The sequence below is a fragment of the Cotesia typhae genome, unplaced genomic scaffold (assembly GCF_013202065.1).
Source record: "Cotesia typhae breed Kobodo isofemale line unplaced genomic scaffold, CoteBio_Ctyphae contig_37, whole genome shotgun sequence".
In the NCBI taxonomy this organism is placed as follows: domain Eukaryota; kingdom Metazoa; phylum Arthropoda; class Insecta; order Hymenoptera; family Braconidae; genus Cotesia; species Cotesia typhae.
In genome coordinates this window covers 242,308-261,107 of record NW_027423745.1, presented here as the reverse complement: position 1 = coordinate 261,107, position 18,800 = coordinate 242,308, and the positions used below count along the sequence as shown (strand labels likewise).

At 34.9% G+C, this 18,800-nt stretch overlaps 1 protein-coding gene across 1 annotated transcript in view; it reads left to right on the top strand.

The window, feature by feature from the left end:
• The window catches only part of LOC141526874 (neurexin 1-like), a 703,605-nt gene that overhangs the window by 464,343 nt on the left and 220,462 nt on the right, over positions 1-18,800 (top strand). The window contains exon 13 of the mRNA XM_074242012.1: positions 16,724-17,015. Within this exon, the coding sequence (XP_074098113.1) occupies positions 16,724-17,015 (292 nt within the window). The remainder of the gene's footprint in view (positions 1-16,723; positions 17,016-18,800) is intronic.

Genomic DNA, 18,800 nt, shown 5'->3' with positions numbered 1-18,800 from the left:
GCATGAAAAACTTTGCTTTTGTGCTTAGAAGACTGATTGAACGAAATTTTTAAAAATCTCGGATTTTAATTTTTGATTGAAAATAAAACTATTGAAATAAAAATGTTTATTATTTTTGTAAGTTTTACTATCAAATTAGCTTACAGAAAAGTGGAAAATAACTTAAAAGTTCACACTTTTACTTTTTCTTTTATGTTCATAGCTACTTTCTCTCAATAAACCCCAAATAAGTCGCCCATCATGTTTTCATTGTATTGGTCTTGATAGCGTTGTTCAAAATTCATGATGTCCTGATGGAAACGTTCTCCTTGCTCTTCGGAATAGGCTCCCATATTGTTTTTAAATTAATCCAAATGAGCATGTAGCATATGTACTTTTAATGACATCCTGCAGCCCATGGCCTTAAAATTTGTAAGCATATCCTCAACCAACTTTTCGTAGTTTTCAGCTTTATTATTTCCTAAAAATCCAGAAACCACTGCTTTAAAACTGTTCCAACTTGCTTTTTGAGTACGATTCAGCAACGTTGGAAATTTTTCATCGGCGAAAATCTGTCTTATTTGCGGACCAACAAAAACCCCAGCTTTAACCTTTGCTTCCGATAACTTCGGAAAAAATTTTTTTAAGTATCCAAAAGCTTCTGAAGTTTCATCCAGTTTTTTAACAAATTGTTTCATCAACCCTAACTTAATGTGCAAAGGCGGCATTAACACCTTTTCCGCTTCAACAATCGGCTCAAATTTGACGTTCTGTTTTCCGACACACAATTCTATTCTTACAGGCCATGACCGTTGAATATAGTGTTTAGAATCCGCTCTGCTATCCCACAAGCACAAATAACACGGATACTTTGTATATCCACCCTGCAGCCCCATTAAAAATCCCACCATTTTAAAATCTCTAATCAGCTCCCAGTTATACTCACGATACTTTACAGATTCAAGCAAAATTTTGACACTTTCATAATTTTCTTTAAGATGTACTGAGTGAGCAATTGGAAGAGACGGAAATTTATTTCCGTTGTGCAATAGAACTGCTTTTAAACTTTTTGTAGAGCTGTCAATGAATAAACGCCATTCGCTAGGGGCACAAGGTATGCCAATTGCTTCAAACATACCTTTAATGTCATTACAAAAACAAATTCCATCTTCCTTCGTGAAAAACGTTGCAAACATTTCATGCCTAGTCCGCTGATCCGTGATCTTAACATCATCAAGCAAATTCCACTGTTTTAACCGAGAGCCTAGAAGCTCTGCTTTATTTTTTGGCAAATTTAAATCTCTAATTAAATCGTTAAAATCTTCTGAAGTAATGAGATAGTGTTTTGGTTGTTCAGGTGTAGGCAAAAACTCCTTATCGGAATTACTTTTATAAGAACTAAAAGATGAGCTACTTTTCTGCGATAATTTTTTTGGTGGCTCAGGTACTGGTCGTGTCAGGTCGTGAGCAATTGGAGCAGAAGAAGATTCGAGGTCAGGATATTCAATAGGTTTTGCATTTTTACCTCTACGTCTTTTACTCGGATTCACCATACAAAAGTAGCAGTCAGTAATATGGTCTTTTGGTTCTCGCCAAATCCTTGGTATTGCAAATTTCATAGACCTTTTCTCAGCTCGATACCAACCTAAAAATATAAAAATAAAAATTAATATGTCTATTATTTTGGATTCATCGCTTAATTAAATAAAAATTGCTTACCTTCCAAACACCTTTTACAATAACTACAAGCAACATGTGGAGCCCATGGCTCATCTTGATTCCGTACAGGACAGTCAAAATATGCTTCATAGGCTTCACAGAGAACGTGAGATGTCTTTAGTTCATATTTCACGTCTCGAACTTTAATAAATTGACCACATATAAAATAAAATGCATCAGCATCGTATTTGCACTTTCGTGACGACATTTTAAGTTATCCTGGGCTTGTAAATAACACCTGATGGTTGTTTATCTCTCGGGTGCCATCTAGCGGCACAGTGTAAACGTTAATACCCTACTCTTACCGCGCGGTCTTTTTAAAAATATTAAAATCAATTAAAATTTATGAAAAAATTGAAAAATGAGTATTATTATTATAACTATCACAAAAGCAAACTTTATACCGAAAAAAGATATTTTCTTTTCGTTTTTGTGCATAACTAACTGAAAAATAATAGTATAAACTTTAGGACAAAGAACGAAAATTTTTTTTGTAGAGTCGTGTAATCCTAGCTCAGAAGGGGACGAATCCGACGCCCCTTCTATAGAAAACTCCTACCGAATAACCGACAAACAAGAACGTATTAAACATCTACTCCAGAAAATACCGTTAAATCATCTCAATCAGGACGAAAAAGAGCGAGTTCAGAATCTTACAAAAAACAATCATGACGTCTTTCACCTCCCTGGAGATGAGTTAGGCTGCTCGAAAAATTTCACCTGCCGGATCGAAACTACCACCAACGAACCGGTGAGAATAAAACAATATCGATTTCCCCCAGAACATCGGGAAGAAATCGCCAGGCAGGTTTAAAATCTTGAAAAACAAGGAATAATTAAAAAATCTAACTCTCCGTACAATTCACCGTTGTGGATCGTACCAAAACAATCTAATGACCCTTCTATAAAAAATTATAGGATGGTGATTGACTTTAGGCAACTAAATAAAACCACTAGAGGGGATGCCTACACCTTACCCGTAATTATCGATATTTTAGATCAATTAGGCGACGCTAATTTCTTCAGCGTCTTTGATCTCGCCATGGGTTTTCATCAAATCCCAATGCACCCCGCAGACGCACCAAAAACGGCATTTTCTACCCCAGATGGGCGCTGGGAATATTGTTGCATGCCTTTTGGCCCAGAATGCGCTCCGTCTATCTTCCAACGAATGATGGATTCCACTTTAAGCGGCTCAAAAGGGACGGAATTATTTATTTATATCGACGATTTAGTTAGCTATGGTAAAACCCTAGAAAAACATGGGGTGAGAGTTCAAAGATTATTCAATAGATTCAGAGAAGCGGGTCTCACCCTCTAACCTGAAAAATGTAAATTTTTCTGTCCGTAAGTCGATTATTTAGGGCACGTAATGACGAAAGAAGGCATAAAACCAGACCCTAAAAAGATTTCATCACTTAAAAATGCCTCACGACCTAGAAATCATAGGGAAACCAGAAAATCCATGGGACTTGCCAATTATTATCAAAGATTCGTCCAAAATTTCGCTGAAAGGGCTAAGCCTATAACAGACCTTACGCAAAAAACTAAGCCTTTTATATGCACCGAAGAGGCGCAAAGGGCATTTGACGATATCAAAAATGCCCTCTGCGAGGACTCATTTCTTAAATCCCCAGATTTTAATAAACCCTTCATCCTAGCTGTCGGAGAGAAAATAGTGTAATGTGTCTCACGCGTCTTTCACGACACCGAAACCCGATATACAGACATTACGAAACAATGCCTTGCGGTAGTTTACGCTATTCAACAATTCCGACCGTACCTCCAAAAACATTTTACTTTTATAACCAGTAGCCCTTGTGTCTGCTGGCTAAGGGACAGCGTGACTGTCACCAAAAGACAAGCAAAATGGCGGTCTAAATTGAGTAGATATAAATTTAATGTCGTAGTCCATCATAAAATCAACGAACAATACGCTGAAGGACTCTCATACAACCCAGAAGGTCGTCCCGAGCCTTTAGACAACACCTTAAATAATAATATAGAAAATGACTACCTAGCGCTGCCCATCACGGATGTCACTAAAACAGAACAATCTAATAACATACTCTCAGACGAAGAAGCGATTCAATCGGTCGAGTGCCCTGGTCGCCCTCTCGGATCTTAAAATAAACCAAGAATCAATAGCGCCCCTGAAGTCAGAGAGACAATTGCCTCTTGCCTTAGAAGAAGGGAAATAGGAAAAACGCGAGTCCCACCTAAAATAAACTATCTTGAAACTAACAACCTTGATATAACCTCTGAAGACGCAAAACTGCAAGATATCGGAAATAAAGAACAGGGGGATGATGAAGTTCTCTAGCCATCCTCAACTCCCGGACCCTCCACGATTAATCAACCAGACATGGGTCAGGAGGGGGACGACGAAGCTGAAAAAGACGATAAGATCGAAGGAAATAAAGAAACAATTATTCCACAAAAACAACGACGAAAAACCCATTAACTAGTCAAAATGTTCGATGAAATCATTCAAAGACGACCCCCACCGGAAAATTCCTACAGGGAAAGAGCACTAGAGTAAATGCGTCTAGAAGAAGCAATATTTAATTACACCTCTTCAGAATTAGCCAAATTGAAAAGAACTAGTTCCGACACTGCAAAAACTATCCGCCAATCACTAAGTAAAATGCCTCCATTCTGGCGAAGCGAAGAAGATTCCTTAGACGACGTCACAACACCTACAACTAATGTCGATGAATTTCTTAGAGACAACAGCGATAACCTTGAGAAAGTATCGAGCAGCGACATCAGTCTAGAAGAGACGGGAAGAAGCGAAGATCCAAGAGAAACCGAATACCTCATCATCATAGAACCAGAGCCTTCGACCTCAGCAGAAATCGTTAATACAAGAAACGTCGCCAACACACACGATGAAAAAGAAAATCGACTAAATAAAAATTCTCTAACTTCACAGAATACAATTAAATTCCGATTTATAGGATATCTAAATGGCGGACCCGAATCCCGAACACCAATCTTCGAAAGAGTCCTCATCCTTGATGAACTGAAGGATATGGGTATCCGTTATGATCACGCAAGCCGCTAAATAGTAGACGAAAATGGCAAGGGAATAAACGAAAAGGTCGAAACCGAATCGGCCGTCGCGAATAACACCCTTATCGAATCTGAACAAGTAGAATCAAACGAAACATTATCAAATATAACTAAATCGACCAATCCACAAAATAATAATAACTACAAATCGAATAATAATCCCGAAAAATCCCACGATCCGGATAAAAACAAAAATAAGTCAGCAACAAGCGGGAATATGACAGTGGGGAATAATGTAGGAAACCGCCGATTCGGACCACCCTTTGTCGCCTATGACCCTCCAATTTTCGAAGAGGCTGGAAATATTTTTGCCAAAAGACGTCATCGGCCAAGAATATCTTCACCCTCAAGTTCAGACGAGAGTATACTGCCAAAATGGTCCGAAATAACAATTAAATTTACAACTAGCCGAGATGGACTTACTTACGTTCGAGACCGTTTAGTACACTGCTTAGCAGCTGATTGCGAGATAGTAAAACCCATAGCGAAGCTGCTCTGCGATTTTAAATTTATAAATGCCGACGACCTTCACTCCTTAAAACCTACAAGAGGGGACGTATTTGTCACGAAGCAAGGTCGTTGTAAAATCTTCACTGTAATCATCAAAACAAAACATTTCGAAAAATTAGACCCAATCGATCTGATCGAAGGATTGAGAAATCTTCGACAGTCGATGCACAAACACGAAATCCATTTATTTTGCTGTGCAAAACAAGGGGATGAATTTGACGAGTTAAATATTCAATCCTACTTATCACACGAATTAAAAGACTGTCCGATAGCAATTACTCTGTGTGAAGGGAATATCGAAATATCGGATGAACCTCTTCGAACAAAAATAATTGAAGAAAATCATAACAGCTTAATAGGGGGCCACAAAGGAGTAGTAAAAACGTATTGGCGTACTCGCGAAAAATATTACTGGCTAGGAATGAAAGATAATATCTATAATTATATCCGAGATTGTGAGATATGTCAGAAAAATAAACTCACGCGAATAAAAACAAAACAACCTATGTCCATCACGGATACACCTTTCGAACCCTTCGAAAAAATTAGTATAGACACAGTAGGACCCCTACCCATGACTCCTGACGGAAACGTTCACATCCTAACTATCCAAGATAATTTTTCCAAAGCCGCAGCTGCAGTTCCTCTCCCCGATATCAGAGCAGTAACTGTTGCAGACGCTCTACTAAACCATTACATCGCTCTTTACGAGTGCCCCCGAGTAATTCTCTCAGATAAAGGCACCTCAGTTACAAGTGTTTCAGAAAACATCCGACTTTAAATCTACCCCAACCTCTGGACCACATGGACATTAATACGCTGGCAAAAGTATCAACGATAGAAACAGGAAAAACGGTCACCTCTTGATAATAATAACCGTACCACTCTTCGAACAAACACCATGGCTAGCATACGAACTGAAATTATTTCCCAAGGCCGAGGAAATTGGAGACCAAATATCAACACTGACGACTCAACCTACATCAAAATATCTCGTGACAGAACCAGCATTCGAAGAATACTTTCTCGCCGAACAATACTATTTCGACAACTGCAAGCTCATTGGACCAGATATGGCCTGCCCGACCAATATCTCAACAAAAATAACTAAACTAGAAAATGAAGTAGATTGCGAAATGGAGTTACTCATGAGCCCGAAAACCGAAAATCTCAGAGAACGTAACGTAAGGATAATCGAAAAATGTAAACTAACCTGGATAAAAATGAACGAGAAAAACACGTGGGCATACTCAACGTGCAAAGAGGAAAACATCCAGTGGAAATGCCAAGAACTGACAACCGGAAACATCATAATTAATGGAACCGGACTAATACACCTCCAACAAGGATGCCAGGCAAATTGCAACGAATATAAAACCCGAAGGACAGCAAGAGAATCAACAAAAATAGAACTAATCGCACCGAGCTTCAACCTATCTCGCGAAACGTTAAAGTCGAGTCTCAAATTTAACAGCGAAACTCTCAATCTACTAAGAAAATTTACAGATCCAGCTACAATCATCGACAAATTTGAACCTTGGGGTCAAGGGCTAGAAGAAAACGGAGAAAAAATGTCACTAATAGCACTAGACCACCAAAAAGAAGAAACCAATAAGAAAATAACAATCGGATCGACATCAACAATCGGAATATTATCAATCATTATAAGTGGGTTCGCCATACAAAAACTCATTCGTCGATGGCTACTAAAACCTCAACAAAACCGCAAAAACAACGAAAAACCGTCGTAATTAAACTGAAAACAGTCGAAGAAAAGACGTCATCACCGTAGAAAGTCAACGAATCACTTCCAGAGAAATCCGAAACCAACGAAAAAGGAAATCCGCCGAGTAAGCGAACAACGACTGAAGATGCGCCCGAGACTGTCGAGAAACCAAAGAAGTCGAAAACATTCAGACTGAGACTACAAATCATCGATCTAGACGACAATCCGAACATCAATATCGTAGAAAATAAGATCAATATTAAGGAATTTGTTAATCATAAACCGATGGCTCATTTGCGGAAAACTGAAAATTAATAACTCAAAATATCAATAATAAAAATCTCCCATTTATGACATTTCGTCTTACGGAATTTAAAATAGCCAAAAACGAGCCAACGGTTTCTATCAATACTTGCAAAGAAAAGAGATAGTAAAATGTGAGACATATATTTATTTAATTTACAAAAATGTTTACTTAATTTACAAATTTTTTGCGACCGTAGGACTCACAAGATCAAAGATAAGATTATCTCTGGCCTTGAGGGGACGAGTGGAAACAGCACAAAATCTCGATAAGGAAACTTTTTTTTTCAAAATTTTTTTTACAAATTTCTATAAATTCCATCAAAAATCATTCTTCCATTTTACTATCACTATATCAACATATTACACATTATCTAATTACTTAATTATATTTCATATTTAATTTACATGAAATTTATATAAATAATCCAATTATACACAATTTTGATTTTTGATAAATAAATATATATACCTAACAATCTCCATATACATTAGAAAATTTTATATTTCAGAGCTAACGTCACTCATTTAAAAATTTCCTTTCAGAAATTAAAATTTCTTTCGCTCATACAATACCGAATTAGCATTTTAGAACGCAAACATATTTATTAAATACCGGTAAAATGAAATGTTAGTAATAAAGAGGACAGGAAGAGTCATCTAGCGGTAATTATAACAGGCCGCTAAGTCAAGCGGAGTAGCTTACTGACACCCGCTCAATCGCCTCTCGGCAAGCCACGCCCAGAAGCCGTACCTTCTCGGGAGCTCGATGAGACGTACACTCGCATAAACACACTCACACATCCCTCACATACATACTTATCTATAGCTATACTCACAAAAAAAAATTACTCTACATCTTAATAAATCCTACTTTCCTTAAAAATGGAGAGAGAAAAATGAATTTTTTTCTTCTGCCAAGAAAAAACTTTTCTTCAAAAAAATTTGTTTTTTATTTTTTTTATTTTGTATTAGTTTAATATAAAACTTTTTGATAACATTTTTTTTTTTATAGAAAAAGATTCGGTATATTTATAAATACATAAGTTCAAAAAAAAAATATTTTTTTTTCTCATATTTTTTTATACATAGTACTTATAAAGGTGGAGAACGACCGCCGACGCGCTAAGTGCTGAGGCAGCTTCTCGCCATCAGGCAGCTGTCCAATGGAACCCGATACCTGCAAAAAGAAAAAGAGAAATTTTTTTTGGTATATATAATCATACTGCTAACGACCATATCTCAAAAAAAAAAAACTAAATTTTTTTGATAACTCACCAATCAAGGCATGGTGACCAGGCCATTAAAAACAGCCTCCATAAGGGAAACTGCCATCAGCTCCAGCTCCCCGTGTTTGGGGCACATCACCTTCTCGAAGGAGGCAGAATTGGCCACACCCTCTATGCCTGAAAGGCAAAAGAAGGTGGCAGCCTCAACCACCTCCGGAGGAAGAGGCCCAAATAATTCCATCAACCATGATACCAGCATAAGCCCCTGCGCCGGATTTACCAGACGTGCCAAAGCCTTCAGGATCAAAATGCCCGACCTTATATCCTTAAACGAAAAAAAAGGAATTTTTATGTTTTTTTCACATTTCAAAAAAAAAATTTTTTTTTTCGTTTTTCTAAAAACTACAATAAATCCGAACCTACCCTCTCTTCATAAATCATGAACACCATCTGGTACCAAGTACCATACCCCCCGAAATTCTTCGCCGTCGGAGACATTTCTCTTCCAAAAAAAAAATTCCTTTTAATTCTCCGTCTTGTCCACCACACTCACTACACAGACGATACTGACGCTCGACCCGGCTTTGCGAAACCGCAGAGGCAAACGAGATAAGAGAAATCATTCGTCAGCAAACTTAACACAATGTAACATAATGCAAAATTGAATTACAATTTAAATTTAAATATATTCGTGCCAAATGACTCTTCACTACTATTTTGCTAAGTTAAGAATATTAGAAACAAAAATTTGTAAGTGGCTCTCGCTTATGGGGAAGGTGGCCGTAGGAAAACCGAAAAACTACGCTAGCTTCTCGTTTTTCCGGGAAATGTTATGTCCACCCGAATTTTTTTCTTTTAAATTTAAATCACCCGCGCAGATAGAAGACTTTTCCATGCGCGAAAGCCACAACAAAATATAAACAATGCGACTGCTGGTTGACTAGCGGGGACTTCTGCAATCTCAGCACCGCGAAACTTCAAAAAGGCGAGCATGAGCCAACGCCTTGTCTTTGTTATTTAATTCGACTTCCGCGTTTAGTTGACGGGCCCGTGCCTTGTAAAAGTCCCTTATCTTAATTTGCACTGCACTTAAGACGAGTTCAGACTTGGTTCAACCGGCAGGCCACGTACTACTTATAAAAATTATCATAGTAAGTCGTATTCTCAAAGTCCTAATTTGCTCTGCACTTAGGCGAGAATCCGGCCAATAAGTTTATTTATAATATTTTTAAAAGCTAAATTTGCGCACTTTACCCTACGGGGGAGTGGAGGACGTTAGCTCAAATTCTTGAAATTCATTAATATAAAATTGGTTGATTCATTCGTGAGTTATCGTTGACGAAAGAAAACCGAAAAAAGTGTTTTTTCGTAATTACTTTGAAATTTCTTTTCGGTATTGTACTTTTTGAACCTTTGGTAACATCTGTTTAGTGTAATTCAACATTACGTTATTACAATAGTCAATGTGCGTTGCAATAATTGATTTGTATATTATATTTATTGTAACTATGTTAATAGTGTTACATAATCTGAAAATGACATTCTATTCTGTTGCAATCTCATTTATTGTTACTTTAGAATTTTCTGTAAAAGTAAAATTATCGTCTATTATAAGCCCTAGATATTTAGTTTTACGTACTTCTTCAAATATAGCATCTTTCATGCTAATAACACACTTTTTTCTTACATCGTTTCTTCTTATGTCATTTTTTATCATTAACATTGTTTTCATTAAATTCATTTTCAATTCATGTTTTTCTAACCATTTTGACAAGATCTCAAGCTTTGATGTATCATTTTTTCATTATCTTCCAACTTTTTACTCCCAAAAAATAATTTTTATCGTCCGCGAATAGTTGACACATTACCCCAGAATTTTTTTATTATTTTCATCACATCGTTAAAATATAAGCTAAAACAATCCGATCCTAATTTAGATCTCTGCGGTACCCCATTCTCTACATTATTTTCTTCCGATCATTTATTCATACATCTTGAATCTACCTATTTGCTTCTGTCCACTGAGCTGTGATTCAAACCATTTTAATACGCTGATTTACAAACCTAATCTACTCAGTATATTAAGAAGATATTTTCGATTTATCGTTTGAAAAGCTATCATGAAGTCCAAAAATACAACAACTATACAGAGTCCTATATCTAAGTGTTGTCAATAGGTAAATATACCCTGAGTCAATAAGTCTCGGTCTTCGGGCCTGAAGGGAGAGTAGGAGGGAGTAGTTTTGGGTTATAGTAGGTGAGCTGTGTAGCTCAAACTGGTAAAGTGGTGTGACCGCCAGACAGAGTGCGACGGAAAATCAAGAAGGACCGATCCCCGGAGTAGTGACGAGACAAAAGAAGCCAACAACCACTGAGTCTTCATACTCAAGCAGTGAGTTAGATCGTCGATTTATTTGTCAATGTATCAATAATTACCCTGTGGGAAGGGAGTGCACCGTCGTTTACCTAATAATCGGTTTATTTCTTCCTTTTAATTTATTAATTTGATCATTTAATCGACAATGTGTATTATTGTTTAATCAAGATTCGGTAACATTTGTTAGTTTGAACTAAGCAATTTCAAGGGAATTCATACCCGAGGGTCATTCATTCGACCTTGTGGTAATAAATCGTTTATAATATTCGTGGTAAGAATTTTTAATCAACCAAAAATGGATCAAATCAATTTATTCAACTTCTGAAATTGTTTTATTAATTGTGAAAATTCTTGAAATCAATTAATTCGGTAAAACGAACGATTAAATTTTACAATTAAGAAAAAACCGAAAAGGGTATTTTTCACAAATCTCGATCAAGCGTAGGTAGATATTTGACGTCGCATTTAATTCGAGTACCCAAGGTTATAACAACCAAACCAGCGAATGTTCTAGCGCATATTGTTTAAACGCCGACTTTTGTCGATTTTGAATCGACTTTTGTCGATAATTGAATATTTCTACGACGGAATTTATTAAGAATTATTTTACTTGAATTAAATTTATAATAAAAAATAATTTATTGCGAATTGATTTATAACTATTATGACGCGTTATGTTGAATTATTAATTTTATCAAAGGCGAATTATTGATGAAAGTTAGTTTAAGAGATATTCAAAATTGAGTTCTTGAAATTGTTATTGGAATTGAATAAAATTTTTGCTCATTAATTTACTAGATTCAACTTTAGTTTGTGGTTTATTAGACAAATTAAATTACTATATTTATTGAGAATGAATTGTAACTAATTATCAACGTGGTTATGAAGTCCTAGAATTTATAGTCATTTTACGTTGAGGAATCTTATAAGAATTTGGTTATAATTAATTAATTGTCATCGTTGATTATCGTAAATGGAATTGAATATTTAGGTCAGATTTATTTCGGAATTAATTTATTAATTTGGAAAGATTGTTTAATTACAATCTGATGACAGAATATATTAGATGAAATTTTAACATAATATTTAAATTGTAATAAACTTTGAAATAATAAAATTAAAGTCAATTTAATCAAGTGTGGGTTCTGTATGTCAAGAATTGTACGGGTTTTGTTTTTGTGATAGAGAGCATTAACAGTGTTAAGTATTGGTAGTCCGTTGGACTTAAAATTAAGTCACAAATGTTTGAATAGTTGTAGTTTTGTTAGTTTTTAGTAGTTTTTGGTAGTCCGGTGGACGTGTTATTTTAAGTTTAGTTTCAGGACATGTGTGGGAGACCGTTTGTTAGAAAAAACTTATTAGCTTTAGGACAGGTGTGAGAGACCGTTTGTTAGAAAATTCCAGCTAGTCATCGCATCGTCGTTTGGAAAAGTATCGTTATAAACATCGTTTGTCTCGCAGTCAATTTATCCGCATCACTAGATAATAAGTCGATTTTAGTGTGTGTGAGTGAGCGCTTAAATTGTTAAATTTTTTATTGTCAATAAATACTGATCAGAGTGTTAATTAATTATTTATCACTTAACAGCACCTTTCTCTACTCTCTCTAAACTTAAGATAAATTTTCTCAGCTGTGGACCCGTTCGAGGAACTGCGATAATAACCTGGTAGCGCTTTTATAGTGATTTAGGTCATTGCTGATTTTTTAGTTTTGTTAATTAATTAATTAGGGGCCAATTGGACAAAAAGCAAATCTGTTACAGTGTCGTCGCCAATCACTTAATGAGCCTTGTATTGCGGTTTCACACGACAACATTTTCCGGAATCTAGATTACTCATCATCTAAGATATTGTATTTGTCAATTATACTTCCCAATTTAACTTTTGCTAATTCTCCTAAGATTTGCTCAGCTATAGATAGTGGATTTAAGAATCGAAAGTCTTCGAGCTTATTACTGTTTTTTATTTTTTGAAATGATATTATATAAGAAGTTTTCCAATCATCAGGTATTTTACCTAATTTAAAAAAATTTATAGTATGGTAAAAATAATATTATTATCACGGTTCCATAAGTTTAACTAAATTAAAAATAATATGATTTAATTTTTTCTTATTGCTATCTAAAGTCTGGATAATTTGATCAACTTCTTCTGTAGTAGTATAATTGAATTCTCTTCAGAGTTAACTATTACGATTATTTCATTTATCGTTAGGATGAAATCTTTCATTATGTACTACGAAAATATGGCTATTGTCAATTTAATTACTATCAATATCTGACACAATTTGATTTGTACTACTTACAAAAATTTTTTAAATTCATCTGAGATATTTAAATGCTTGAGACAATTTTTCCATTCATATTTATATCAACTAAAATTAGTTGTTTCGATTTCTTTTTACCTTCTAGTTTTTTTAATTCATACTAAAGTTTCTTCTGGTCTAGTTTATTTTTAGCTATAGTATTTTCATCGAAGGTTTTTTCCTTAGGTCTAATGGTAGAAACTAATTTGTTTTTCAGTATTTTATGGTTGACTATATATGTCAAGCATTATTTCTTTGGCTTTGTAGGAAGCTTGATTCTTAACTTTAATCATTTGACCAATTTCATAATCAATAAAAGGTATTTTTTCTACTTTTCTTTACATTCTCTAATTTTTTAAGGTGCTGTAATATCTATAGTCTCAATTGTATTCTCGTAAATTGTATTAACGAATGAATTGAATTCTTTTTCATCGATGTTATAATTTACATCATCTATTGCTATTGAATCTAACATCATTGAGTATTTTTAACTTCCCGATAAAAAAATCGACAATTTTTAAAAATCGGGAAGTTATTGTTTTCACCCCGTTTTTCGAGAATCGAGTTTTCATCGGATCTCGACATTTCGAGGTCCTAGGAATCTTTCCTGACTATTCCCGCAATGGTGTCTGTGTGTCTTTCTGTATATATGTTTTTATGTATGCATGTGTGTGTGTGTGTGTGTGTGTGTGTGTGTGTGTGTGTGTGTGTGTGTGTGTGTGTGTGTGTGTGTGTGTGTGTGTGTGTGTGTGTGTGTGTGTGTGTGTGTGTGTGTCAGTATGTAAATCTCTCATAACTTTTGAATGGCTTGACCGATTTAATCGCGGTTGATGCTATTCGAAAGAGCTTGACTTAACTTAGGTTTTGAATATACAATGGACCGATCCGGACCAGTAGATTTTGAGAAATCTCAAAGAAACTACAAAAAGAAATTTTTCAAATGTGGTTGTTTTGGAATAACTTTTAAACAGCTAGATCGATGAATTTCAAAAACAAATTAGCTCTTAACATCGAAAAACAACTTCAATCGCTGCCAGTCCGGTCAAAATCGATTAATTCGTACGTGAGTTATCGTTGATAAGAGAAATAAAAAAAAGTGTTTTTTACGAATTACACTTGAATTTATAGTCTGATCAATTTGTGTTTGAAAATTCTTCGTAGAATTTTAAAAATTGCGTCAAATGTCACCAACCGCATGAAAATCGGTTGATTCATGCAAGAGTTATTGCCGTTTAAAAATTCAAAAAATAGTGTTTTCTTAAACTTTCATCAGACTTTTGAGCTCGAAGAGCTCAAAACTATCCGAAAACTATATTTTCAATTTCTTCATATAAATAATAGAACGTCATATTTGTCACTTTATAGGTTTAGTTTATGAGAATGATGAGATGTGCATTAACTCATTGGTCGTACGGTGTAGGGGTTTGTTATTGGTCTAGCAAGCGCGCGGCTCGGGTTTACATTTCAGTCAGAACGGAATGCGATTTTGACTTTATTTCTATAATTAGTAAAAAATAGGTTTAAATTAAAAGTCAAGCGGTCTGAACTTGCGTTAGCTCTACATTAAAAATAACAAATGAAACAACACTTAAAATAGTATATTACACTTCTAGGGAAGAAAAGTAAGAAACGTCTCAGAGCACATGCGATTGTTGGCCGAGGCGAAGCCGAGGTCAACAAACATGTGATCTGAGGCTTTCTTATTTACTTCCCGAGGAGTGTACTATTTTTTTCCCCGACGAAGGCGGAAAGCGGAAACTTTGTTTAGCGCAGCGGGGCTACAGTTGACGCTTTACACCCAGAGGGGAAAAAATTTTTTTTTTTAATTATTTTGTATCAAATAGCATGGACTGGACTTGAAAATTAACTGCGGTCCAACCCTCGTATCTAGGTATGAGTCAGTCCTGATAACCATGCTCGGGCCAGCGTTATCATTCCAGATTCAAACCAAGACTGGGCCAACTCTGGCTAATAAGCCTGGCCCAGAGTTGCACATAGTTGGGCCAGGCCTAGACAAAGCGTGAGCCCGCCATACTTTCCTACATGGGACTCACCAAAAAGACTCGACCAAGGTCGCCAGATCTACACTCCTTACACTGTTGCAAGTTCCCACGTGTTTCCCAATTTTTATCGCCGTCAAACTGCCTGAGGCCTCGTGTCCGATCAAGCAGGACTCTCAAGCAATTTTCCGAAATTCCGAGTTCCTGTGCTCACGATCGACAGAATAGGGTCTTACCCGTACTTGTACAGGCTATAGCCTATATATGATCTATTATTAATAATCAGCATGATTCTTTACCATTTTCTTTGTTAGATGTCACGATACTTGTCATTGGACCGTGGCTTTAAACGCTAAATCTAGCTAATAATAGAGTAGGTGCAATATGGCAAGGACTTAGGGCTATATACGAACAATCATAATCAAATAAAATTATAACCAGTTCAATACAAATATCTCAAATAAAAATCGAGTTAATTACTTATTAACTGATAACAATAATCTGATAGTTCTTGAATAGATATAATAATAAATGATATAGAATTAATAAATTCATGAACTTTATATAAGATAGTGATATTTTAAAGGTATACCGAGTGTGGATCTGTTGCTAAAACTAAGCACAGGGAGGAACTCATGAAGGAAGTAAAAATTTCCGTGACATATTATTTATAGGTCATTCCATGTCAAGTCAACCAATAGTTGGAATAGTCCCGATTTTATTCGGACAAATTTTAGTCAACAAATTTTTTTTATTAGTTAATAAAGTTGTGCTAAAAGAAAAAAAATTAAGAATTTTTTTCCAAAAAATATACAAATTCAAAATTTCACGATTATTCTAGGTTTTCCATTTTATCTGTATAATATCTACTAGGCTATTATGGATACATAAACTTTGTACTGATCTTAAAAGATCCCGAAATTTTTAGAACAGAGGGATTTGAATTTTGCAAAATAAATGAATTTTTTAATTCGATAAAAAATTTTTCTTTTTGTTTTTTGCTACTTCTCAATAAGGTAAAGTTATGCAGATACAAATCTAATAATAAATCATAAAATTGCGTATATAACTGTAATAGCAAACGAATAAAATAATAAATAACATCGATATGATGTTTGAGGTTGATTCGATGATGTATTTTATAAAGAAAACTAGTCTAAACAGATTTAAAATTTTGAACGTCACTGAGAAATTTTATTTTATTTTTTTTTTTTTAATTGACAACTGTCATGATGTAAAGATTACCATCAATTTATCTGCAATTATTTTCAAAACTCGAAATAAATAACGATGAGGCGAATTATGATGTTAGATAGTTAAAAAACTACTCAAAATTCAGAAAGGTGACAATAGAACTTCATACTTAGAATATCATTGTACTTTTGAAATTTTTAATCTGCAAAAATCATCTTGAATCGCTCTATATAGATATTGAATTGAATAATTATATGCAGATGAAACCAACTAAATAATATCAATTTGCATGTTGTTTTTCTACAGTTCAAGACAAAAGAGTCCAATGGATTGATTCTCTTCAATGCCGGGAAAGGAAATGATTTTATCGCTGTTGAACTTCTTGATGGTCATGTGCATTATGTCATTGATCTCGGAGATGGTGCCCTTCGGATTCGAGATATAGCAAAATCAAGGTTAAATGATGGTAAATGGCATTCAGTCACTATAACTCGCCCTGCTCCTAAAAAACATATATTAGCTGTTGATGATAATGCTACGGTTATGCTGAGTCAAGGAGATAATGAAAACTTGGACTTGGATGGGATTCTTTACATAGGTAAATACTAATTTTTTATCATATCTTTAAACAGAAGATAATATCACAGCTGTCAGACATAAAACATGTACAAGAAATTCATTACTGAAAGTTAATTCAAATAGGCAACTGTTATATTTTTTGACAATATTATTAAAACTGCAGAGAATTGTCATGGAAAGATAATTGCTAATTCTTTGAAGCAGTTAGTCCTTGGCAGGTTCTGTGACATACTGGCCAAGTCCCAAAGGTCTCGCGTTAGCTAGAGCTTCGTACGTGCGTTTGTGTGCCTGTGTGTGTGTATGTGTGTGTGTGTGTGTGTGTGTGTGTGTGTGTGTGTGTGTGTGTGTGTGTGTGTGTGTGTGTGTGTGTGTGTGTGTGTGTGTGTGTGTGTAAACCTCTCACAACTTGAACGGCTTGACTGATTTCATCGTTGTCGATGCGATTCAAAAGGGCTTGAACAAATTTTGATTTCAAAATTTGGTTCGATCCAGACCGGTAGATTTAGAGAAATCTGAATAAAAATTACGAAAAAATTTTTTTTAATGTAGTTTTTTTAGAATAACTATTAAATGATTTTACTGGTTGATTCCAAAAACTCATCAGCTCTAAACCTAAAGAAATCACGCCGTTTGCCGCCAAACTTCTGTTACGTACCAGTTTCCCTACATGTTTGTATGTAATCAGTAGAACAACTAGAGCTGGAAAATAAGATGATGAGACCTCCAGAGTCGTAAGTAAAGGTTCTCGAACTAATTCCAAAATAACTACTTCGGTAAATTTAGTTAATAATCAGATTAATGTATGTATGTATGTATGTATGTATGTATGTATGTATGTATGTATGTATGTATGTATGTATGTATGTATGTATGTTTTCAAAATTCGTGTTTTTTGACGGATTTTTTAAAAAATTCATCCAAAAAACGATTCGTTATGAATTTGATTGTGTGTTTTTTTTTATTTCAAACTTAAAACAGCGATTTTTAGATTGTGTGTATACTTCGAATTTTTCATTTTAAATTTTCAAGAATAGTATTCCCCGAGACACGAATCTTTAGCCTAGTCTCGTAACGAGAAAATGATGATTTAGAATTTTTTTTTGTTTTTTTTTTTACTATTTATGTATTGGCGGTTTAAAGAGATTTTTTTATTCAATTAATTATTATTTAGAGTCAGTTTTAACTGCTGTGGTCATATCTTCGATTTTAGCTGTTAGGAGTAGTTAGTTGGGGTCTTTTTGGGTTGTGCATATCTTAATCTACGCAACAAGAGTCGAATATCAACCAAAATTGTTTCTAAGACCAGCTTGGGATTGGAATCCACGCCTGGCCGGTATGCCATTCCGAGTGCTCTATAGGCCATGCACCTTAGACCCCTCGGCTAACCTCACCGGTTGTTTTATAAGATGATATCTAAAGAAATACCATACATCATGATAATAGATATTCAAAGTAAAAATTTGAATTCCTAGATTTTATTTTAATTATAACTCTTGATGAGTTTTTTTTTCATTTTTTTGGCGTTTAAACAGTCAACGAGAATAAGTCTTTATTGAGTTAGATATCAGTGTCATTGTAATATAGGGATATGATATTTGTTTATCAAACGATAGTTGAAGACCAGCTTTTGCTGCAGCTCGTTCAATTGTTCCTGTTACTCCGTCACAAGGTCATGTGCTATAGTAACTGTAACAGAAATGTCATTTAGAATTTACTCCAAAATCTTTTTTGTGATAATATAAATCAACAAAGTTTTTGTAGCTTTTAAATTGTTGTAGGGCACCAACGGAAATGTAGTAGATCT